The 25,304-nt window shown below is 43.3% G+C and overlaps 4 protein-coding genes across 6 annotated transcripts in view; 3 read left to right on the top strand and 1 right to left on the bottom strand.

The window, feature by feature from the left end:
* hid1a (HID1 domain containing a) overlaps positions 1 to 2,018 on the top strand; it is a 12,850-nt gene extending 10,832 nt beyond the window's left edge. For both annotated transcript variants that reach the window (XM_042086954.1, XM_042086955.1), the window contains exons 18-19: positions 1 to 113; positions 275 to 2,018. The exon at positions 1 to 113 is cut by the window's left edge and continues 46 nt beyond it. In XM_042086954.1, coding sequence (XP_041942888.1) covers positions 1 to 113; positions 275 to 338 — 177 coding nt within the window. In that variant the 3' untranslated portion in view covers positions 339 to 2,018. The remainder of the gene's footprint in view (positions 114 to 274) is intronic.
* A 1,439-nt stretch (positions 2,019 to 3,457) lies between these two features.
* Positions 3,458 to 7,663, bottom strand: otop2 (otopetrin 2). The gene is made up of 7 exons (XM_042086956.1): positions 7,345 to 7,663; positions 6,401 to 6,799; positions 5,981 to 6,117; positions 5,600 to 5,658; positions 5,010 to 5,140; positions 3,801 to 4,630; positions 3,458 to 3,695 (listed from the first exon to the last, which is right to left on the bottom strand). Exons 2-7 carry the CDS (start codon positions 6,774 to 6,776, stop codon positions 3,525 to 3,527), a joined length of 1,704 nt encoding a protein of 567 aa, XP_041942890.1. The 5' UTR covers positions 6,777 to 6,799; positions 7,345 to 7,663; the 3' UTR covers positions 3,458 to 3,524.
* A 1,319-nt stretch (positions 7,664 to 8,982) lies between these two features.
* ush1ga (Usher syndrome 1Ga (autosomal recessive)) lies at positions 8,983 to 19,945 on the top strand. 2 transcript variants are annotated; one of them, XM_042087067.1, is made up of 4 exons: positions 8,983 to 9,267; positions 14,906 to 15,353; positions 15,937 to 16,757; positions 17,723 to 19,945. In XM_042087067.1, the coding sequence occupies exons 1-4, from the start codon at positions 9,104 to 9,106 to the stop codon at positions 17,724 to 17,726; spliced, it is 1,437 nt and encodes a 478-aa protein (XP_041943001.1). In that variant the 5' UTR covers positions 8,983 to 9,103; the 3' UTR covers positions 17,727 to 19,945. The 2 variants fall into 2 exon arrangements, with proteins under 2 accessions (XP_041943001.1, XP_041943000.1); XM_042087066.1 differs by lacking the exon at positions 17,723 to 19,945 and having other exon boundaries at positions 15,937 to 17,709.
* Positions 19,946 to 20,719: 774 nt separating this feature from the next.
* LOC121705818 (tripartite motif-containing protein 16-like protein) lies at positions 20,720 to 25,268 on the top strand. Its single transcript, XM_042087065.1, has 6 exons — positions 20,720 to 21,388; positions 22,882 to 22,977; positions 23,295 to 23,528; positions 23,982 to 24,153; positions 24,471 to 24,557; positions 24,727 to 25,268. Exons 1-6 carry the CDS (start codon positions 20,813 to 20,815, stop codon positions 25,266 to 25,268), a joined length of 1,707 nt encoding a protein of 568 aa, XP_041942999.1. The 5' UTR covers positions 20,720 to 20,812.
* The last annotated feature ends 36 nt before the right edge of the window (positions 25,269 to 25,304 follow it).

Here is a 25,304-nt window from a genome sequence, read left to right as displayed (position 1 = left end):
ACTTTGGTGGGCCTGCTGCCGGTGCCACACCCCATCCTCATCCGCAAGTACCAGGCCAACGCCGGCACGGCCATGTGGTTCCGCACCTACATGTGGGGCATTGTGTACCTCCGGTAGGTCTGTGGCCTGGTCCTGTATTACGTAATCAGGCGGAATTGAACGTTGTGTGTGTGTGTGTGTGCCTCCACAGTAGTCAACAGTAGATGACTGGGTGTGGGTCTTGTTTTGTCCATAACCTAATGACTAATGACTCTCCTCTTTTTTCCCCTTTAAGCAACGTGGATCCTCCAATCTGGTATGACACGGATGTGCGTCTCTTTGAGATCCAGAGGATGTAGAGTGGGAGAAGACCTGTCTGTCCATGACTAGAGGAATGGCCACCCTAGCATGACCCTCCCTCTTAACGCCTGAACCTCAGTGTGTTGCATCTTGCACTCTTCTTTCTCTATCTCTCTCTCTCTCTCTCTCTCTCTCTCTCTCTTTCTCTCTCTCTCCCTGCCTGTTTTGTATTGATCTAATCGTTTCTCTATCTCAGTCTAATCTCATGTTACAGTAAGTCATCCATTGTGGCCTACTCCTGGTGCTTTGTGATAGCTTTTCACGCAGGGGGTCAAAATGAGGGTTAGCTCCAGCTAGTTAGCATCTATGGCCGCTACCATCTTTAAAAATGCCAACTGACAGGTATTCTCCTCTGGAAACATTTTCACAAACAAGCCAGTTCGGTGCCTCAATCCAGATGGCCACAAATGATGTCATCTATGTGGATTGTCTGATCCTCCCAGATTATAAACGGCCAGATAATTCACCAATCCACAGACAACATACTTTTTTGCCCACCAGTAATGTGGCACCTAATTGGCTTGTCAGATGCCATTTTTAAAGATGGTGGCCGCCCAATTAAGTATGTTTTTAGCTGAAGTACCTAGCCATTAAAAAGGAATGGGGTAGAGAACTCCTCCCTGACTCCAATTATATATGTACCTCCATGTTTTTACCCATCTCAGTTTCCTTTCTCCTGTCTACAGCTCTCTGTCCTCTTTTGGCCTTTGGGACATCAGTCACAACTCACTATTGGCCAGCAGGGGGAGTTGTGTTACAGGAGTTATATCTCCCTTTCCTGAATTCAGAGCATCACACACTTTCTATGTAACTCTAATTAATTGTTTGTATGGTTTATCAGCTAAGACTTTTTAAGATAAAATATATATTGTCTGTATGCTTGCATTTGTGTGTGTGTGTGTGTGTGTGTGTGTGTGTGTGTGTGTGTGTGTGTGTGTGTGTGTGTGTGTGTGCATGTCTTTGTATGCGTGTGTGTGTGTATGTGTCCGAGTTTTGCCATGAGGCTGGCAGCTTGGCAGTGTCTCAACATTTTTTGTGACTATTATGGGCTGTGAGCTTGCTCTTGTTAGTGTCAGTAGTACAACCCAATGCTGCAGTAGGTCTGTGAGGATGTGTCATGTGCTTCAGTAGGCTTACAGGCTTTCCACATTTACCTACAGCTAACACTAACACACACTAATACTGAGTGTACACTACGTGGATTCAGGTTCCGTCAGTCGTTTACATACGGACAAATTGTCAAATGCAGGAAGGAATTGTCTATGTCAACTTGAGATCCCTCTGGCAACTTTTGAATGTTGAATGTTTTGGACGATAGTACATCTGAACAGGCCTTCTTTACAGAAATCGAATTATTTTCTGACATGAAGTTCAACATCGATAAAGGCTGTTCAGCCTGAGATACGTAGCTCTCTATGTATAGTGTGTATTCAGCAGATCTAAACCAATGAAGACCATGCGCTTGTGATCTTACTAAGTGCAAACACACAGTTTGAGCTCTCTTTTTAATTAAAGAACCTGATATTGAAATGTGAAAATACTGTTAATTGCACTCTTGAGCCCCATTTTGTCTGCTTTATGATTTGACTTGATATGACCTACTGTACATACTGTGCTTAAAGTTTAAAGTAGTATTTTTGTCTGAATACAAATATATCATAAATTATTCCTTAACGATGTGGGAGATGTCACTGTGTTTTTATTTTGTGTTTTTTTTCCCCCTTTATAATAATATAAACATAACATACACACACACAAATCGGAACTTAAATGGCAGTTTGATTAGTAGTTGAGAAGAAAAAGAGGAAGGAGGCTGCCTGAAAATGGAACATGGTGATTGATGAGGGGTGTCCTCAGCTTGTACAGTCACGTACACTCACCATGAGAATGGGGAAAGACTGTGAGGTGAAAGTTAAATGCTTACAGTGCATACGGAAAGTAGTCACAGCGCTTCTCTTTTCCACATTTTGTTATGTTTCAGACTTATCTTAAAATGGACTCAATTCATTTGTAAATTTGTAAATTTATAAAAAATAAAAGATTGAAATATTCTATTTACACAATACACAAGTATTCACACCCTTTATGACGCTTGTTATTGAGCATCCTACTTCTATCAATGGTCCTTGAGATGCTTCTACAACTTGACTGGAGTCCACCTGTGCCTAAATTACGTAATTCACTAGACATTATTAGGAAAGGCACACACCTCTTTATATAAGGTCTCACAGTTGATGATGTATGTCAGAGTGAAAACCAAGCCACGAGGTCGAGAGAATTGTCTGTAGACCTGCAAGACAGGGTTGTGTGAAGATTACACTTCTCTCATCCTCTCAAAGGAACTCTGAATGCCAGTCATAGTGACCATTGGGTCCTTGGTTACCTGTCTGACCAAGGACCTTCATCCCAGATTAGTCAGTTTGGCTAAGCGGCCAGATCTAGGAAGACTGTTGGTTGTTCCAAACCTTTCCATTTGAGAATGATGGAGGCTACTGTGCTCTTGGGCACTTTCAATGCTGCAGAAATGTTCTTGTATCCTTCCCAAGATCTGTGTCTTCACACAACTCTGTCTCGCAGGTCTACGGACAATTCTCTCAACAAAATGTGGAAAAACTGAAGCGCTGTGAATACTTTCCGTATACACTGTAACAGTGGGGAACCCCATTTTGCCTGAAGAAACCAAACATCTGATTACATAGGCTACTACGCATAATACTGTATATTCATACAGTATAATATCTCTTTACCAAAGGATCAGTGGTTTACTTGCTTTCAAGTGCTTTCAATTGGTTGGCCAATGCTTGTCTGAGGAATACAATGACATTGTTTGAGCTACAATGGGAATTAGAAGGAAAAACAACAGTTACTCATTAACACATATTCCAGGCAAAACATATGTGACAAAAATATGTGAATCTGGTTTTGCAAGTCACCTATTTACATATGTCCATGTACAAAAACAAAACGACAACTGTACAAGGCCATTATCCAACTGTTGCCACACCCACTCTTTGCAGACTAGGAATATGAGAGTAATAGCACACTAAGTTCCACAGCTTGAAACATTTTTGGTAAGATAAAAACAGCCTGATTGGAATAAAACATCCTAATGTCATACTGAGGTGATGCCCTGTCCCATATTTATTGTAATGCTGGAGAGGTGACCCCTGGAGAAGGGGTAGAGATCAGGATGTCACGTAGACCTCAAACAGGCCAGCCACAGAATGCATACGGTAGAAGATGCTAAACGGCAGGCCAATATTCATCACGGCAACCCACATGTACACCTGGTAGAAATTGAGCCCATGGGGGTTCTCAAACTGTGGCCGGGCACCAAATGCCGGCATGATCCATAACTGTAGACAAGAAGCAATAACCAGTATTAAATTATGCTAAATTATTTATGGGTACAATAACAGCTGTTTGTGTGGGGGGAGGATGCACATAGTATAGGAACTCACAGTAATGTTGCAGAGCATCAGATAGGCGCAGACCTCCTTCAGTGCCCGTCTTTTCCAGCAGAGACGCGTGGGGCAGTGGTGCGACTGTGAAACCGTACTGATCCTAATGGGGTCTGGCTTGATATCAAGCTCGGAGTCACTGTGCGAGCGTGTGGCGTGTACGTTGGCGTACAACTCCGGGGCGGCGTTGGTCTGCGCGGGCGTGGGCTCGTGCGGCAGCCGGTGGAGGCCCTCCACGATGAAGCCGTTCTGTAGGCACAGCTGCACGATGGCCAGCAGGGCGCTGGCCAAGTTGAGCGCGTCCACCTCGCTCTGCACGCCCGTGGCCACCACCGCCACGATGGTGAAGTAGCAAATGGCGAACTGGCCCATGGAGGCCCCCAGCAGCAGGCCCACATCCAGGCTACGCGTGGGGTTCTTGCCGGACACGTACTCGCGCCGGTCCAGACCGAAGAGCACCCAGCCGGCCACCGTGGCGGCTGACATGAGCACGTAGGCCAGCGAGTTCATGATGTAATGCATGCGCAGCGCCAGGTCACGCTTGGCCGGGTCCTTGTCCTGCACATCCACCTTGTACATGATGAAGGTGACCAGGCCAGCCACCAGCACCAGAAGCCCGCTGATGGGGCCTAGGAGCACGTCTCGCAGGTGGAAGCGCAGTCGGTGGTGGTGGCACCCATCCACCAGGCGCCCCACGTTCTTCCACATCACGTAGGTCATGGCCGAAGCGAACAGGCTGTACTCGATGTTGAAGGGGTACAGGTAGTTAGAGGCCTGCTCGAAGATGCTGCACGCGGAGTGGCTGCACTCACAGTCATCCATTGGACCCACTGCAGGGGAAACCAAATGAAACCGATGTGAGCCAAGGACTTCTCCAAATGTGTGTGCAAATTCAATGAATCTTCAAATGTTAATCACATCAAAAATCATAATACCACTGATACATGTATACTGCTGAAATATGATGGGTTTTTTTAGATGGCAGGCTAATTGATGATAATTATTATTGATTTATAAATGTATAATTCCTTCATACTGAAGGAATGGTCTCTTAGACAGAGGCATAAAGCCTCTCCCTTGCCTTAGCAATGCACATTAGCTGATTGACTGATCATTGATGCATGTTAAATCAGGACTGTGTGAAAACAGAAACCTACAGAAATGTGAACTGTGTCATGCCGGATGAACCCTTGTTCCATGTGTGCTCACCTCGCATTGCCGTTCTGTGAGAGGCTTTGCTGCCATTGGATTGAGGAAGCACTGTCTGATGCAGAGACTCTTCAGTCACCGCTGTCATCCACAGCATCAGATTTGTGGACAAAGTCAACATCAGGCCACCACTACATTGAGGTAGACAGACAAATAGACAGACAGACAAACAGACAGACACATGTATTTTGATGCACAATCAACTTAGATAAAAAAACGTGTGCCCTGTCTATCAGCCAGCAAGGTTTCTGACTGTAGTTTTGTCACAGGCATGTGCACTCCACAGAAGAATAGCCTTTACAGCACTATTGAGTTTTTTGCTAGTTGCCATAAACAGAATGTGTGCTTTGTGTACAATTTCACTGCAATGTGTGCCCATGGCACTTTTATCAAAGTAGGCACACACGTAGGCCCATCCTACCCCATGAAGGAGAGTTCAATGTCAGACAGAGAAAAGGAAGCAATCCTTCCCATAATTCTAAATGAAATCTTAAAGGTCATACACCTCTGTAATCTACGTTTTTTTCCCAACTGGAAGTTCCTGAAATGCTTTGTATCACCGCAGTGTGCAGTGATGATAGCAAACCTACCGTGTTACGTTTCTCTGAAGCTGAACACAATCCTTTGCATGGAGCCAAAGGAAGTATGACTGAAAGAAGGGTGATAAGTTGTCAAAATAGTATATCTAAATGTAACTCATATCAAATAAATACAATATATATAATATATATATATTATATATATATATATATATATATATATATATATATATACATATATATCAAATAAATACAATATGTATAATATATATATATATATATATATATATATATATATATATATATATATATATATATACAGAAACCTGATCATGTGTTCTCATACAGCTGGTGTAGCCACCAGAGATTCTGAAGTGTTAAACCAATTGCTGCTTTATGTTTTACTTTAAGCAAAAACACTAAGAGACGTACCTGTACTAAAATGAACACAGCCTGAACAATTGGGAAGACAATCTTAACAGGTGAGTCGCAATGAAGGTAGCCCACATAATTGGCAATCTTAAAGATGTCCATGATTATACTACATAAGCCAAAAAGAATTAGCCCCCCTGCAAAACACAAAATGCCAGATGGGGTTAGAGGTGTCATGTCTCATCTCTGATCTAGAGGACCTCATGAATGTATGTACGTTTGCGACTGTCATGTTGTCACTGTTAGTGTACATTTGATGAAATTAGTTTTCCTTTTTCAACTTTAGAATCAACAATGTGAAGGATTTGAGTTCCATAAGCCACAAAGTTACAGTTGAAAGTAAATCTAAAATCAAGCTACAGTACTCAAAAGTATCGCTCTCTCTCTCTCTCATTCTATCTCCCCATCCATCCATCTTACCCCTGAGCCAGATGGGACCAGCATGGCCGTCCTTGTAGAGCACAGCGCAGTGTTCGCGGACGGTGTAGAGGGTGTAGTAGAGCATCCAGCAGGTGCTGAGGATCATAATGGTGATGAGGTACAGCTGCAGGTGCGTGGAGGTGATGCTCACCGTGTTGAAGACGCTGGCACTGACCATGGCGCAGCCCAGCAGCAGCGTGTTGAGGGCCACCAGTGCCGACACCAGGGAGCTCCAGTTGCAGGCAGGGTCCAGGGAGGCCGGCCCGCCCGTCATGCTCGACCAGATGGACAGGCGGCGATGCCCCGCCACCATGGACGGGCGAGAGACGGGCGGCAACGAGGAGATCCTGGGCTCCTCTTCATCTTTGGTAGTCATCCTGCTGGAGTCAGGAGGGAGTTCTGTAGCCAGACACATTGTCAGTCAGAAGCAACCCAACTTGTACAGTTCTCTACCTGTTCTCGCCACAAACGGACACTCTACCCATACAGCACTGTTAAAACGCACAGATAACGGTGTTTATTCATTGGAAGCAATCAGCAATGAGAACAGCTCTTGTGATGAGATATGAGGAGCAAATAGTCGCTGATAAGAGCAGATTTCATCTACCAACAAATGCTGGCCTTTTATTCACCTGTCTCAGGTGCAGCCCTGGGTTTCGGTCTCTTTGCGTATACACATCCTATCGTTTTTAATATTCTCTGTGTAAATTTGGAATGACGAAACCATTAATCATATGAGTGTGTTTCTGTGGGCTCACCCAGGCCACCCTACCCTCAGGAGTACACGCTCTTCCCTCACCACGGCACAAGCACAATGCACAAACGTGATTAAAGCTTCATAAACCTCTCCAAGATTGGCACAAAAGGTATTGGTCAGACAGACTTGCTAAGCTAAAGAACATGTAACAAAAACAGGTTTGTATTCAGATGCTGGTGTCTCTTACCTGTGCAGACGTGTGTTGGCTGATGTGTGTGGAAGAGGTCATCGGACCCTCCATGGCATTTATACCCACAGAGGTGTCCACAAAAATTTACGACAGCTACATAAAACTAGACTGTCATAAAATCAATAAACGCTATCTATGTATTTGTACATATATCTTATAGAACTTGAAATCTCCAGATCACACGTTCCCATCATCCAGTACACATTGTATTAATTTATGTAGAGTTATCTAAGTTGTTTGAATCCCCCTCAGCTTTGAGAAAAAGGCAGTGCACAATGAGAAGCACTCTCCCAGTCTTAGGTTGAGCTGGAGGCAGACAACAAACAGAATGGAATGTAGATTGATGCCACAAATTAGAACAATTATGACCTCATATTAGATTCTTTTGAATGATGTTTGGAAGGTGAGATTTGTACTGTAAGTCAGTTTGCTTGATTAAAAAAAAAGAAATAGGCCTAAATCATAGGCTACAGAAAAAAACAGTAACAACCTAGTGATGTCTCATAATAATGGCTGTCTCCAATTAAATTAATCTCTTTAATCTTGAATTTGGCATTTCCATGCAATAAATGAATGTAAAGATGTAGGCAACCATCTTCAGGGTTGGGGCAGGGTTTCTTCCTTGGTAAGGGAGTTTTTCCTTGCCCCTGTTGCTCTTGGGTGCTCCTTGTTGGTGCCCCCCACCCAATCCCAATCCTCCCCCACCTTTTTTTATGCAGCCCTTGCCACTTAATCTACTAAACCCCTCTTCTACTGCACTTTTTACCCCCCCCCCCCCCATTAATGCACAAATAGGCTGACACCAGACATAATTTCACTGCATTTCTTACTTCCAGTAACTATATGCATGTGACAATAAACTTCCTTGTATCCTTGTATCCATGAATATCTTCTACTGAAATAAAATACCACATTTTACACGTAGCCTAGGCCAGGGGTTCCCAAACTTTTCCACGACAAGGCCCCCCAAATACCACTAGGTTCTGGCTAAGGACCCTCTTGATGTGTTATTAAACCCATCGACAATACTACGGCAAATGTAAAAATACATAGCTAATCCTAATAATTATTTTAGCCACAAGCACTTCGCAATGGAGCATACAGTGTGTAAAAATTGTATTTGGGGCTTTCTGTTATATGAGAGCTATCACTCTACTATTATTCCCAGTCATTATCATGGGAAATATAATGTTCAGATATGCGTCACATTATTATAATGGCATTGTATAACAACCCTCATAGTAATAGGTATATTTTACATTTTTTAAATGTATTTATTTGTTGCTTTTATTTTTCCTTCCAACTTGCTGAGGCCCCCCTGGTACCCCCTCGCGGCCCCCCAGGGGGCCCCGGCCCCCACTTTGAAAACCACTGGCCTAGGCTATGTCCTACAGTCTCTCGGGACGTATTGCTTAAATTTACACTAGGCTAAATATGGAATTCTCCACTGTTTAGGCCTATCCCAAATAGCCTATGACATCTGATTTCAGTTCAGACAGTGAATCTTCATTCTTCTTGGTGTAGAGGGCTACTGGCAAGGTGCTGATCATGCTGAAACCACGCCTTCATCAGTGAACATCCAGGGTGTCCATGGTAACCACGGGCGTGCTTCCTAGTTTGCTCGGCAGGCGCGATCTCGGGCATGCCGCTCGCGAGCAGAGGTGCGGGGCTTCTGCCCTAGCCCTTGAAGGTCTCTTTGGGTAAATGAATGCGATAACGGACAGCAGCATTATGGAGGTGAGGGAGCGATTACACCATGAATGACAAGTACCATAAGGCGGCTCGGGATGGCTACCTCGACCTGCTCAAAGAGGCTACACGGAAGGACCTCAATGCACCTGATGAAGATGGAATGACACCGACATTATGGGCAGCTTATCACGGCAATTTGGAAGCCCTACGATTAATTGTTGGAAGAGGGTGAGTTATTCAACAGTGCCACGTTGCACTGGAAGTGAAAGTTTTAGTTCTAGTTCTAAGTGTTCAGCATGCATTGTTGTTTGTAGCAGTAACTTGCAAGACCGCAAAGACACCGCCTAGCATGCCAGCCGCTTAGAGAACGCCCGGTCACTATGCATAGTAGGCTATCGAATGTTAAAGCTAAGATTACGTAATGAGGTTGCATGAGTGGTAGGACGTGTGCATCCTGTTACCCAGATTTAGGTCAGATCAGATGCCATCTGATCACGTTTTGCTCGTGAGTGCTTTTTATACTTATTGTACCGCTATTTATTTTAAACACTCAATTCAAAGGAGTGAGGTTAGAAAAATACACAAATGTCAATATTAACTGTTATGTGGTTTATGCAGAGAGATAATGCGAAACCGCTTGGAAGCTCACTTGATCAAAGTCAGACTTTGTCAGAAACCTCGGAAATGTATTCTTAAATAAACTAATAATGAATGTGAGGTTGTAAATATTTGCCTACATCTTCAAGTGAACATGTTAGGCCTATCTTTTGTTTATTTCTGTAGCCTACACTTTGTAAGACAGCTACCTTTTCATTTTTTAAAGAGTTGGGTAGCCTACATTCTTTGTTCATTTGGTGTGTTGGTTTTCCTACTCTAAAGTTTTGAGTGTTTCCAAGGGATTCTGAGGACTTGCAATAATGTGGACACAAAGGCATTGTTCAAAAGCTTTCCAACTGACCTGGTTTTCCTCCCATGCTCATTATGACAGTGGTCAATTAACAGTTCCCACTTTGCTTTGGCAGGCAAATTGGTTGACAGGTCGGCTGGTACAGTAAGCCTCGGAGAGGCATGTAACATCACTTTTGTCAGTGCGCCATGCTCAACACTTTTAAACCAGTGATGCTGTACAGGTTCCAGTTAGTAACAAGTTAAGATAAAAGATTGAGTCTTTCAGTGTTCTAACTGAAGCCATGTGTCTTGTGTGATGACAAACATGAGTGGTATAATGCTCACCTGGCCCAGTTTTTATGCAAGAAAGCAATTTCAGTACCACTTTACTAAAACCTTAGCCTGGTCCCGCCCACCTAGATTTTCTTTCAGGAAGTCTGGAACACTTTCATAATAATTTCCCCCTGACAAAAAAATGTTGGGCCAATCAGCTACGAGAGGGGAAGACGAAAACAAAACTTATTGTGATAAACAGAAGCAGCAACACCTGCAAACGTCAAAAAATACAGTTGGAAAAATGCAGAAACTTATTTACAGCAAAGGTTGACCCACATTGTTTCCTGTCTGGTGATGCTGTTTATTGTCAGTTTGTAACGTTTAGGCGAAGTAGGAAATAACATTAGGAATCTCTGATCAATGTGATTGGTAAGGCTGGACCAATGATTTCAAAGTTAATGCCCGTCACAATGCAAGTGTTGGAAACCCAATCGAGAGTCAACAGACTATTCACTTTGTGAATGAGTTTGGATTTTTCCTGGCTACTTAAACCTGGCATCCATAAAGCATCATAAACATGCTTCTAGAGGTTTATAAAGGATTATTCATAATTACTCTTAATGGTGGACAGAATTCTATCAACTAGGCTGTTTAGGCATACTTAAAGTGCTATGATGTATAAGTATAAACACACAGTGAAGTGAAGCACACACTAATCCCGGCGCAGTGAGCTGCCTGCAACAACAGCGGTGCTTGTCTGCATGCTACTGAGACCTTGAATTTCCCCTGGGGATCAATAAAGTATCTATCTATCTATCTATCTATCTATCTATCTATCTGTCTATCTACAGAGACACGGTTTTTGACGGCCTGCTTATGGGCCAGACAGCTAACGGATCATTAGGAAAGATTAGATGAATGTAATCATTTATGTTTGGGCCTTTTTTAGGCCTGAAATCGCTGATACAACCTTTAACTCTCTCACGGAGGTGGAAAACTCCTACCACATTGGTTATTTTGTTCCAAGTATTCACTTAACTAGCTGATCTTAATTAGCACAACTCTACCGGTAATTGGTATTACCTGTGTCAAGTGCACAGGCAAGGAAGGAATACTTTCTGGGGCTTGTCCACCTGCTCACTCAATTCTTAAAGGGAGGGGTTATGGAACTCATTGAATCATCAATACCTCTTTTTAGAACAGCCAATAAAAACAGAACACTAAAAAGGATTATGTTCTTATGATCTGACTCCACAATGCAGCACCACAGTGTTTTCACATGTTTTCAAAAATAGTTGTCCAATATATACAAACTGCTTTCAAACAAATCTCAGGCTTTAGGGTCTTTAAATGTTGTTAATTTACCTACAGTAATAGTCTTTATGGAGCCAATTGTGATGCCTTACAAACTCTCTGAATAATAGTTTGTGGGGATTATAATACAACATGATTCATGTTTTATGTGCACAGTCCTCTCCAGTTAGACATATGCCACTGTCACTATGGTACATGAATACTTTATAAACATTGACAAGTAAGTAATGCTTTATAGATACTGGCCTTAAAGTACGTGTTAGGCTACTGAGATTGTCCTTGGGTGACTCTATGATTCTCAAATTGAATTTACTTTCATGACAGAAACATGGCCAAGAAGCAAAAAGGATTTAGTGACAAACACACATACAGTAACAACACTGAAATTCTGTAAAGCAACCAGTAGGCTAGACTGGTACACCAGTAATAGCACTGAGAAAAGTGTTCTGCCTTTTCAGGCTCATCAATTGTAGATGCAATTTACTAGTTTGGAACCAAAGTACTTTAGCTTGCAGCAATTTTGGCTAAAAACAAATCAGAAAGCAGAAAGACACCATGGAAGAAAGACACCATGCATGTCTGAACCTTGTTCATATTGTTTAGAAATCTAAACCAGCCCCCGATGTCACCGAAGCCACAAGTGACAAGGACACTCATAAAGTTAAAATATATAACCAGTGGCTCTGCATTTTGGTTATCATAGACTGTCACAACTTAGTTATGATTATATAATGTCCTCAGTTCACCCATGGCCTCATCTTAAATGTCTTTAACTTACGTCTAACTGTCCTACAAACACATAATAAATATTTTACTCATCTGTATGCCAGCTTGGGCTATAACCATCAGACTTATAAAACAGGTGTAAAGGACATCTGCGAACTACTTTTAATTTTGTTAGCAGATGTCTGCAAAAGTTACGCCTACAAGTGTTCTTTGTAAAACCTGAACTGGATAGGAAAAACCATGCATATTGCACAAAGAGAAATTTGAATCAACCCCTGCTTAGAGCTGTGTTTTGCAATAGGTGTCAGATTGGTTTAGAACAGCCAGACAGTTAAATTGGTCTCCTCCATGTTTAAGCTAAATCTATCTCGTTCTGCGCTGTAAAGTACGTTGAACCCTTTGCAATTAGCTACAGTCTAACATCGCTGAAGTGCAAGCACCAGTTAACTGTTTTTATGAAAGTCATGCCAGTCCATACAAAGGAAATAAGTTGAAGATTCAGACTAAATGGTGTGGGCCCTAACTACCAGGAATACACACACACACACACACACACACACACAATGCAATGATAAATATACCCCTTGTTCTATACATGAGAGAATTCTAAAATGAATCAAGCTGTACAGTTAGGCTTGCAATGACGCTTTGCAGTTAGGATATGGCGTGCACATGCACAGCCACACATCCCAAACACATTGTATTAAGTACTTCATTAACAGTGAAGTATTAACACAGTATTAGCATCAGTGGGAGCACACTCAGCAGCTCTTTTAGCAACAGACTGCTGCACCCATCTTATAAGAAGGAACGTTCCTGCAGGTCTTTCATTTTCTGTAATACCACTGTCATGAAGCACTGCACTGCTATTAATTAGGCTCTTTCAGCAATTTATTTTAATTGTTATATTGTTTAATATTTCTGCTATTTCTGCTTTCTGCTCTTATTGGATCCATCTTCCCTGGCTGTTGTAACAAGTAAATTTCCCCACTGTGAGATTATTTTTTCTTATCTTATCTTATTTTGATGTGAAACCCTTTCTTTGTAGAGCGTGAGAATCCCTGGAACCAGCAACTCAGGACATATTTATTGCAGGGCTTATTCATTGATGTTTATAGTGGAAGCTGTCTGGGGATGTTACGGTCGTTGTTACAATATTTGAGAACACTTAAGGGCAGTAAATCACTTTTACATCCAATTTCTGTTTTCATAACTACATTTGCAGCCTGGAAAGCTAATTGTGCGGGTCTACTCTTTGTTCAGTAGATGCTAGTGTTTATGGTAATTTTGACTTGAGCAATTTTGAGCTGTTCATGTCCCCAGGGAAGGTTGGTATCTGTGTGCAGATGTTACCCTGGACCAGGTGTTGATCTCTGCCGAGCAGGTGTTGGGTTCACCTGCAGATGCTGGAGCCTGTGGCACCACCGCAGACAGCTCTCTGTCTCTCTTCCAATGGTGACGCGCTCAGGGCTCCCCATAAATAATGCACCAGTGGCCTCTAAAGCTTCACCTGCGGCACATGAAATATTGATGAGTCCTGCTGGAGGAGTCAGGCTCCAGCAGCATTCTAAGGCTTCACTTGAGCCTATTTATAGGCCTTTGGGCCTGGGTCTTACGTAAGCAGGAAATGGTAGATGTTGAAGTAGGTGTGTTTGTATGTGTATATGTATATGTATGTGTATGTATTAGTTAGATCTAAGGTGTGATGGCGTATGTGTTTGTGGATATGCACATGTGCCGGTGAGGTGATGTCAGAATTAAAGGTTAGGTGTCAAGTCAAGCTATGGTCCTATGAACCCAGAAATTTAGTGACATTATTGTGCTGTTCACTGGTGCAGCTCATGTGGTACTCCCTGCAACTCTACACCGACGACACTTGTGAGCAGGGGATCAGGTTATGCACCTGCACCAACTGAACAGGGGCAGAGGTGACCCTCAGGGCAGACCTGTTCAGATATAGGGAAAAGTAAGAGGAAAGGTGTGTGTGTGTGTGTGTGTGTGTGTGTGTGTGTGCGTGTGTGCGCGCGTGCGCGTGTGTGTGTCTGTGTTGGGAGTTGTCACGCGTGAGGAAGAACGATTTTAGTCAGAGCATAAAGGGTTTTTGAATCATTTAGGTACAATGCTTGTTTGGGACTGTAGTAAAACTGTTGTAAAACATATTTTACAGTACCTTTGGCACAGAGACACCCAAAAAACCTCATCATTCTCCATTTATCACTGTGTCCTCATGCATGGCTTGTGCATGGTTGGGATTAATTATTTACACTTGTCTGGCTGTATGTCTATACATGTGTGCATAATTACATCACAATTAAACGCTTAATCGAGATGAATGACCAACTGAACAAGAAGACCATTGTTCTGTCTGGTGGTAATAAGGTGTACCCAAATGGCAGAAAAAAAAACAAATTTAAAAGAATATCAGACAAAACATGCAAACAACGGATAAGATAATAAAAGGAAAATGTCTTATTAGCTAGTTTTGCAACTTGCATAGTGCTGCTTTAACTGGTATGGCACCCAAGACAGTCACACAAATTGCCAGAAGAAAACCTTGGAAAAACAGCAATACAGACAACCTAGATATCATGTCTTTAGATTCCAAGAGTAAAATATGTGAATTCACTAATGGCTCTTTGCCTTTCTTCCTTATTGTTGCCAGAGGGAACCCTGATAAGTGTGACATATGGGGAAATACCCCACTCCACCTGGCAGCTGCCAACGGCCACCAGAACTCCCTGTCCTTCCTGGTGTCATTTGGTGCAAACATCTGGTGCCTGGACAACGACTACCACACCCCACTGGACATGGCTGCCACCAAGAACCACATGGACTGCGTGCGCTACCTGGACTCCATCGCTGCCAAGCAGACGGCCCTCAACCCCAAGCTGGTGGGCAAGCTGAAGAACCGGGCGTTCCACGACGCCGAGCGCCGCATCAAGGACTGCGTCAAGATGCAGAGGAAGCACCACCGGCGCATGGAGCGCAAGTTCCAGAGGGAGGCGCCGGAGGCCTCGGTGTCCGACGCCATGAGCTTCTCCAGCTACACGGGCAGCAGCGTCAGCCGGAAACTCCTCAACACTGCCACCATTAGCGTGCCATACTCCCAGGTCTGACGGCACTGCAGGTCTACTACACCCACACAACAAACACAAATGACCATGCACACCCATCTCAACACACACACAAGCTCCTCCATACACTAGTGTAGAAGTAGAGAGTTAGACAGTGCAGTAAGACACCTAGAGGTATTTGTGGTGCAAATTGGCTTGCTTCTGACTGGTGTTGAGGTGTTACCATCAGGAACTTTTTAGATATAGACTGCACTGCATACGTCTGGAGGGACCAAAAGATATTTTAAATTCCTAGTGGATAGACTGAATGATCATGCCGTATGCATAGTGTTACTGTTAATAGATTATATAGACCTTTTCAATTGCAATAAGAAACATGTGCGTTCCTAAGGCATTTCTGGTGGCACAGAAAACAACGTTGAGCTTATGGTACCTTGGGGACAAACAAAAATGTAAGTTTCAAAGTAGGCATTCATTTCAAAGTATCTTTGTTGGTTTTGAATGTTTCAATCGGAAATCCTCTAGAAACAGATTGAAAGGGTCTATATTTAGCACACCGTACATTCTAAGCTGTCATATCTGCCTAATGTCTGATGTCTGATCTTCACTCTCCTCTCAGGCTACTCTTCACGCCACAACCAGAGGTAAAACCAAGATCCAGAAGAAGCTTGAGAAAAAGAAGCAGGGTGACGGGACTTTCAAGATCTACGAGGACAGCCGCAAGAGCGTCCGCTCTCTGTCCGGCCTCCAGCTGGGCAACGACGTCATGTTCCTGAAGCAGGGCACGTATGTGAACCCGCGGGACCGCACGCGCCGCAACATCCGCCACATGTTCCCCTCCGACAACGAGGACGCCATCTCCCGTGCCATCAGCGAGCCGGACCTGCACGGCCCCGACATCGACCACTCGGAGGTCAGCACCGACTCTGGCCACGACTCGCTCTTCAACCGGCCAGGCCTCGGCACCATGGTATTCCGCCGCAACTACGTCAGCGGCGGCCTGTTCGACATCGGCGTGCGCGACGAAAGCAGCCTGGTGGACCTGGAGGAGGCCACGGCGGCGTTCCCCCCCGCCAACCTGCGCCTGCGCAGCCGGCTGCAGCGCCCGCCCAGCGTGGGCGAGGACAGCATCGGCAGCGCCCGCAGCCTGCAGCAGCGCAACGCCGACGACCTGCCCTGGGACGAGCAGGAGCTGGGACTGGACGACGACGACGAGCCCGAGAGCAACCCACTGGAGGTCTTCCTGGCCGCCCAGTTCATGAACGAGTTCATGCCCATCCTGCGGAGGGAGAAGATCGATCTGCAGGCCCTGCTGCTCTGCTCCGACGCTGACCTGAAGGGCATCCACATCCCGCTGGGGCCCCGCAAGAAGATGATGGACGCCTGCAAGAGACACGTGGAGACCATCGAGGACCCGGAGGCTATGGTGGACACAGCACTGTGAGTTAAGACACGATGTCTCACAAAGAGCCAGTAGCTGCTTTGTCAAATTCAACCTTGCAGTACATTATATAAAAGGCTTTCAGTACATGCATCTGCATGTAGTTTTATCACAGTTATATGTGAAACTTTATTAACATTATTTAACTTCAAAATATGTGAATTATTAAACTAACTGTCCTCATTGACTAGTTACCTTTGATCACATTCATCATTATTGGACTACAATTTTCCCTGTAATTTTTCCTCATGGCCTGTTGCATACTGTCAGCTATTATTAGGAAAATAAGGTGGTGTAAGTTAACATAATACAAGAAATGCTTAATGAAAGATGATTAGTCCAATGTGCAATATCCAGAAAGCTACTTTGTATTGTAAGTGGTGGAATCATGTATTAGGTAGGCCCAGAGCCGTATATAGAGACATACACTACTAGTCAAAAAGTTTGGACACACACACACTTATATGTAGTATTTTATTTGATTCCTACATTGTTACAACAATAACTACAACATCCAAAGTATGACAGAAGACAAAGGTCTCTAAAAATATATTATTTCTTTTCAATTAAAATCAGTGAAAGACAAGCAGCTAACAAATGCTCACAATGTATGGGAAATCCATCAAGGCTGTTGGAAATCCATTCCAGCTGACTATATGAAGTTGGTTGAGAGATTGAGCAAAAGATCTGTACCTTGAAGAATTGAAAATATTGAAAATATAGCTTTATTTACAATAAAAACCACCTGCTCAGATCAATAAAGATAAAGAAAGAAAAACATAAATTTGAGAGTTGGTGTGTCCAAACGTTTGACTGGTATTGCACATATGATTCATAAATCATTTAGGACATTCACCTTTGACATAATGGCTTCTTTTATATGTAGCATGCCTCTTGTGAGCATGCATGTGCTTACTTTATGTCACACTGTATACATTTCTGTTTTTTTTTTTGTTTTGTTCAGCTAACACATGGTGCATCCCCAAAAAGCATGGTGGCAGACGAATGTTGAAGAATACTGATGAGGCTGCCAGTCAATGAAGGCCAAATAGACACCCTGGGTAAAAGAGTGAAAATAACTCGGTAACACTTTACTTTAGGTTTCTACATAAGAGTGACATGACACTGTCATAACCCTGACCCTAACCTGTCATGACAAAAACCGAATGACACTTGACAGAAGCGAGTGACAGAAGCGTTTAAAGTAAAGCGAGTAAAGTGTAACCAATAACTCTCTGAAGTGATTTGGAGGGTTGTACAGATTTGGCCCCACTGAGGAGCTTCAGTGTTTTAATGAAAAGTTGCTTTCATATGGCAAGCTTGGAGTCAGCTGTGAAAGTCAATGTGATACTTCTGACAGGCTGACTTATGTGCAGGTGTTAATGCCAACCCATTTGAACATGAATTGACTTTTATTTTTGGAACCAGACTTGCTTGTACTATAACAGTTAGGATAATTAGCGTATCCAGATTGATTCAATGAACTATTCAGCAGTGTCTGCATTTGTGTCACCTAGTGCAGTTATTTCTACCTCCACTGGAACCTTACAATTACTTGACATGGCATGAGTGCAGGTGGGATTGTGACTGGTGTCTCCTTTACTTGAGCATGCCATAGTCGTCGCCTAAGCCTAGTGTACATGCTAGTGTCTCTGTCCCTGTAGTAGTGTCAGTTTGTGGAGGATTTTTTGGTAGGGGGAATAAGCATGGTCTATCTCACAAGTATCTCACAATCTGCCAAGTACATAGACTAACAGAAAATCCTTTGTGACACACCAGTTCCTGTATTATGACATTGAACTTCAGTCTTTAGGCTTTTTGAAGACAGGAACCTGTACATCCATGCAGTAACTGAGAAGGATTGATATGGGAGGAGAGGAAAGTATGTGGTCATCTATCTCTCTCTCTCTTTCTCTCTGATTTTTCAATGACCTGTGGCTCCCCCTTCTGGACATTGTGCAGTGTACAACTCAACTGATATAGTGCTTAGTACCAAGCCTCTCTAGAGTGCTGTGATTCCCATACACATAGTAGTTGAAAGGAGACACTACATGTCAATCTACTATGAATTATAAACCATTATAAACAACTTGCCATGCCATGTGTAGAAAACAGAATAAGGTGTTCATCATCAAGATGTTTTATTATGTGGATTAGTGAAGAGCATGACCAGTGTACCTGAATTCAAAGGTTTTCATTTGAACTTGCAGTCACTAACAACTGTTAGTAATACCGGTATATAGCCTGTTAATATTTACAAACCATATTTCATTACTTTGCACCATTATCTGGTGTGAGGGTGACAGTATGGCGGTAATGTTCAATGATAGCCCACTCACTGAAACACTTTCTGTAGACATAAAAGGTTACTAAAGTAGATTGTCAGCACAACAATGTTACCTAGAATTAACACAGTTTTGTTACTTTAATTTCCTCTTTATTCGTGATCACTTTGGTTGTAATGGTGGTTTTGTAATGGTGTCATATCTGGGTGGAATTATAGTGACTTTGACTAAAAGCTAATAGGCTGATCACAATCATTACACTGTAATAATATGCCAAAATCATTGTAGGTGGAATGAGCTAGCAGTGCCACCGTTTTAGGCACCAATGCGAAGCAGGGGAATAAATGATCTACTGCAACTCTCTTTGAAATGGATTCGTCATCCTTTTCAGGATAACTTTTCATTCCCAGACCTTTGGCGAATCACGTAAAGGAGAAAGCTTCTAAAGTGTCAGTTTTAGTTAGGGCGTAGTAGTACTCTCTCAAGTGCCCACTACTCAATACACAATACTCATTGTACTCAGGCCTTGCTTTTTTGTACTAAGCCAGAAATAAGCCCTTTTCATTCCACTGAGAAGGAAGTCCACCCAGTTTGCATGCGAACATCAGACACAGTTGACCCGCCAGTCTTGGTGTTTGTTTGTTTTCTGTAGTTCATTAACAGCCTACAAGCCTTCTATATTTACATGGTGTCTGTCATGGTCTCTGCTATGTGCAGTTATTTGAGTGTAATGTAGCATTTTACCGCGAAATGTAACACATCGTAATGGCCTGTTGCTTTAGAAGCATTTGTAAACAAACAAACAACTTGCTAAAGATGGTTTATGTAAATGAGATTCTCTGTAAATAGTTGTATTTATGATATATGTATTTTTGTATTCCAATACTAAGAGATATTGTAACATGACCAATTAATTGCACAAATAAAAACCCACACATTCAAAAGTTGTTGTGTGTGTGTGTGTTTTGGTGGGGTGTTTAACTATGTGCATTTTGCCACATGTAATCTAAAGGAAACAGGGTCTATCCTGTCAAACATAATTTCACCACCAGCACTATCAAGACTGAGGTCCCCATATCTCCAGCGTAAAAAAGAAACATATTTTCTCATGTTTACAATAGAATCATATCCCAAGTAGTAATACCTGTCTCACTGTATACAAACACCATCACTGTCATTGATATGACCATCAATTATTTATTTGTTTATGTGTTATACTGTATCTTACGCTATGAGAGAGAGAGAGAGAGAGATAGAGAGAACATGAAGCCCACTCCATATGTATGAGCCAAGTCCTATGTCTAGATGGACAACAGCTCATACTACTCTAATAAGGCACAGGTTAAGCCATCTGAAATTAATCTTGTAGCACTATCAGGATCATGGGTATGTTAGTCAGTATCTTTAGCATTGGGCCAATTATCACAAGTGTCCAATAGAAGACTGTAGGTGAACAGCCTTGCCTGAAAGAAAAACAACAACAGCTAAAGCTTCAATTGGTTAGGGGGATAGAAAATCATTTTGGAAAACTTTCACAAGACGCTTTCTTTCATCTTCACAAGCTCTCCTAGACAGTAGGGATGGGGAGGAGTCTAGCAGAGAGGGACCGGTCACCCTCAGTCTCCCCAGGAAGGGCTGGCCTGGGCCAGGGCTCTTCATGTTGCTTTGCTGTGCGTGTGAGAGCTGCATTCCCAGCAGAGTTTCTTACATTGTGCCACATAGAGTGGAACTGCAGCTGTAGGCAAGAGAGGGACCATATCCGTCACAGCATGGATGATGGAGAGAGTTCGACAACAATGGACCAACAAAACAGCCTAAAGAAAGAAGAAATGGGAGAGAATTTAAACCGTGTTGACAAGGACTGTCTAGCTCAGATGAATGGCAGTGTGAGTGAAGGAGACCAGTTGAAGATAGATGAGGAGTTTGGTAACACTTGCAACTGTAAAAGAGCTAACACTAACAGTGGTGACCAGTTAGACTGTAACGGTGGAGACTGTAATGACCCTTACAAGACTCTGAACCATGGTGCACAAGAGCAGAGCGCAGAGGACGTGCCGTGTGACTCCTGCATCGAGAGCCCCCGGCGGGCAGTGAAGTCGTGCCTCACCTGTCTGGTGTCGTACTGCGAGGCGCACCTGCGGCCTCACCTGGAGAGCCGGCGCTTCCAGAGTCACCGGCTGGTGCCGCCGCAGAAGGACCTGGAGCTGCGCGGCTGCCCTGAGCACGGGCTGCCTTTGGAGCTGTACTGTTGCACCGACGCCCGCTGCCTATGCCACGCCTGCAGGGAGCAGGGCCACCGAGAACACCACACCCTGCCTGTGGGGGAGGCCCGCAGACTGACCCAGGTACCACGCACCTCACCCCATACCGCCTACACATGAGGGAATATACCGTACATCACAAAGCCAACACAGGAGCTCACACTCAAAAGGTAAAAACACTGTAAATAACAGCATGTAATTTGTTAAGCCATTAAATAATTAAATAGGCATTACTTGGCCTCTTCAGTATTTTTTACCTTTCAAGTGTGAGCTTCAGTGTTGGTTTAGTGATTTGCATGGTGTTTTTTCATTCTTGGATAACTTGGAATACCTTGTATGTCCATAGATCCATAAATGGAAATACACACAGGACCTTACCAAAGTTTGTACCTACATAGACTGTAACCATATTTTAATATAAATGCTTTTACCTTTAGGATCCAACATATCAATGTAACCAATCACAAACTGAACGCCCACACCCCAGGTGTGTAGACATCATCCTCTGAGCTGGGTATACTGGACTTGTTCATTCTTTGATTGTTTTGTATGATCTCTCAAAGTATTCTTTTAGCCTATTTGTAACTTCACATTATTCATTCTAGATGGACTCTTATGTTTGGATGAATAACTTATACCTCACAAATAAATTGTTATGCTCTGATCCGCATAGCGTTTCTATGTTTATTGACCAGTGTAGCAGTCTAGGTAACGGTGTTAGCATAATGAATGGCATTGCCTAGGATTAGTTATCGCCTCCGTAGAAGCTAAATCAGTTGGAAGTGGCAAGATATAGAACTGACTGACTATTGAACTGACTATTGTACTATGCAGCGGTGGACAGTTTGCCAGGGGTGGTCTAGATTGCTAACTGATCAAATGCACTTCCTGTTAATCAGATGTAGTCTATCTTTTAATTATTCTACTTTGCATATTTTATGTTTTCTTATGTATATATATATATATATATATATGGTGTACTTTAGGCTACTTTTAAACTATTTTTCCAACTATTGGCCTTTAATGTTTTTTATTGACTTATTATTCTTTGTTTTTGTTTATGTAAAGAACATCAAAACACCCTTGTGTATGAAATGTGCTATATAAATAAACTGACTTGATCATTGATCCCATGGGAAATTCTTTCCCTGCATTTTACCCATCTATTGTTAGGGAACACACACACACACACACATACACACACACACACACACACACACACACACAGTGGGAAGTGAACCCAGTGTATATGTGTGTGTGAATGTGTTTATCTCAGACTCTTGCATTCTGTATCCAACCTGTTGGGAATCAAATGCAGGCTTGGTTCAGTTAAACAAATGATTGCTGGCAGTTGTTTATTTTTTCTCAGTTGTGGTACTGAAGTAATCCCCTGTGTCGGGAAAGATAAGTGATCACACAAGCAGGATAGATGGTGGGAACATAGCCTATTTGGAATGGAGGGAAGCAACAAAGGCATTTGTTGGGAGTTTTTTTTTCAATGTGAGCCCAACATATGGGGCTGTTTAAAAGAATATATTTGTGTGTGCGTGCGTGCGTGTGTGTGTTTTCATCTAAAGGCAGAGCTGCAGAGTAAGAGGAGAGAAATGTTGAAAGCAGTCTCCACAGCAGAGGACGCCATCACCAGTCTACAACACAACACCGCCTCAGCAGAGGTATATGGCGGTCCTAACATTAGCATACACCAAGAACATAGACTAGGCCAACATAACCTGCATCTTACTAATGTAGCACCATGCAGTGTCCTTTACATACAGGGACACACAGCAAACCAAAGATTCTAGAGCACTCTGTTCTAGAATCTTTGCTGCAAACACTTTATGGCCTATCTGTCTGCAATGTGTTATTTGTGTGGCCCAGACATGTACATGAATATGTAGGAAGTCTACATTTTATTGCTAGTTCATTCATTCATTTATTTTTTAAGTATAAAGTATCTTCACTGGTCATGTTGTGGAACCTGTCCTTACAGAGCTCAGTGATGGGCCTGCAGATGATATTGGAGCAGCAGTTCTCCCGTCTGCATGGGGCGGTGGAGAAGGTCAGGGAGGAGGTGCGGGAGGTGCTGAACGGGGAGCTGAAGCAGGTGGCGTGCCAGGCGGACGGCATACAGGCACACCTGCACCTGAAGATATGCCAGCTGAAGAGGACCCTCGTCTTGGGGGAGAAGTTCAGCAACAGCAAAAATGATGTGGACTTCATGCAGGTCAATGTGGTTATTTGTTATGACACAAATAGTAATTACAGCAAATATTATGGGTTTTTTTTATGTATTTAATTTCGTTTCTTTCACTATTTGCTATTCACTATTATTATGTCAAATTATCAGTTCCTGTGGCAGGAACCACTCCTGCCTACACCTTAGAGTCAGGCAAACATGGGAGATCAATGCAGTGCGTGACTAGACAGAGCTCATCTTATCTTTGTACCTGCCAGTTACTCTGCTGTCAGCTATCTGAAGCTCAGTCTTCTAATATTGTTATGAGAACAACATAGCCAGCATTTACTATAGACAACTATTTATCTCTTGTACCAGAGAGACATGACCTTGTTATTCAACCTGTGAGTTTGCATACATACAGAATACAGCCATACACACAGTGGGATTTATATTCTCTTGGGTTGTGAGCTGGGCTTGTATTCTGTCCTATCCCTACAGGAGTACTGTGAGTGGCTAAAGGACCCGGTGGACACTGATTTACCTGAAGTTTATATCAGTCTGCCCGACCGGCTCAGCCCCTTCAGACAGACCCTCCTGGACACCACACAGGAGCTGTGTGAACAGCTGCTGGCCACCTACAGACACCAGCTCACTCACCTGTGCCAAAGAGGTGAGCGTGGCACGGCATCTGGTCAGCCATTCAGAACAAATTGCACATTGTAGAAAATACATGACCAGATTCATCAATGTTGACCTGAGTGTGGCCACTAGTGGGCAGCATCTGGTCAGCCATACAGAAACAAAATCATACATTATAAAAAAAAAACACATTACAAGATTCATCACATATCTCCAAAGCATTATTTGATCAATTATTATACAGTGTGTGATAATTGTTGCAGTCAACAATCCAGTAGTGACATGTTTTATTTCCATGTCAAGCTGTGCCTTTGCAGTACAATCACAGTCTTTGAAACAATGTTACAGAGGGATTGGGTTTTAACACTGCTATCCAGTCATCAGACCTCAGTGGCCAAGAACCTGAGCCAGTGACTCACAGTGACTTCCTGAGATGTGAGGAACTCTTTTGAATCTTATAAATACTGAAATATGTAGATTTAGGGTTTATGAATTATTGTTTTATAGACAGACAAGTTATAAAATAATTAGAAAATAAGATTTTAGAACATATTCATCTAGATTCACCAACTGACCAATGCTGTGTACTGTATGCTTCACACAGATGCGACCAGTCTAACGTTCAACATCAACTCAGCGCACCAGTTCCTGCGGCTGACTGACGGGAATACGCGGGTGACCAACACCACCCCCTGGCAGCACTGCTACCCGGAGCACCCCGAGCGTTTCGAGCACTGGCGTCAGGTCCTGGCATGCGACAGCCTCTTCCTGGGCCGCCACTACTTCGAGGTGGAGCTGAGTGGCGAGGGAGCGTACGTGGGTCTCACCTACAAAAGCATCAAGCGGAAGAGCGCTGACCACAGTGGCTGCATCACCGGCAACACCTTCTCCTGGAGCCTGGGCCGACGCAGCCGCGGGCTCTCCTGCTGGCATGCAGGCGAGGAGATCTGCCTGCAGGGGGAGCCCTTGAGCCAAGTCGGGGTGTATGTTGATTATCAGGCCGGTGTTGTAGCCTTCTACGATGCGGCAGGGTCTATGATACAGTTGCATAAATACAGCGCACGGTTCTTGGAGCCGCTGTATCCAGCCTTCTGGCTCTCAAAGAAGGATGATGTCATTTGTCTCCCGAGCCTAGTTGAGAACTGATCAAAAGTTTAGAGGCAGTAAGCAAGGCATGTTTGA

The sequence above is a fragment of the Alosa sapidissima genome, chromosome 3 (assembly GCF_018492685.1).
Source record: "Alosa sapidissima isolate fAloSap1 chromosome 3, fAloSap1.pri, whole genome shotgun sequence".
In the NCBI taxonomy this organism is placed as follows: domain Eukaryota; kingdom Metazoa; phylum Chordata; class Actinopteri; order Clupeiformes; family Clupeidae; genus Alosa; species Alosa sapidissima.
This window is presented reverse-complemented; position numbering and strand designations above follow the sequence as displayed.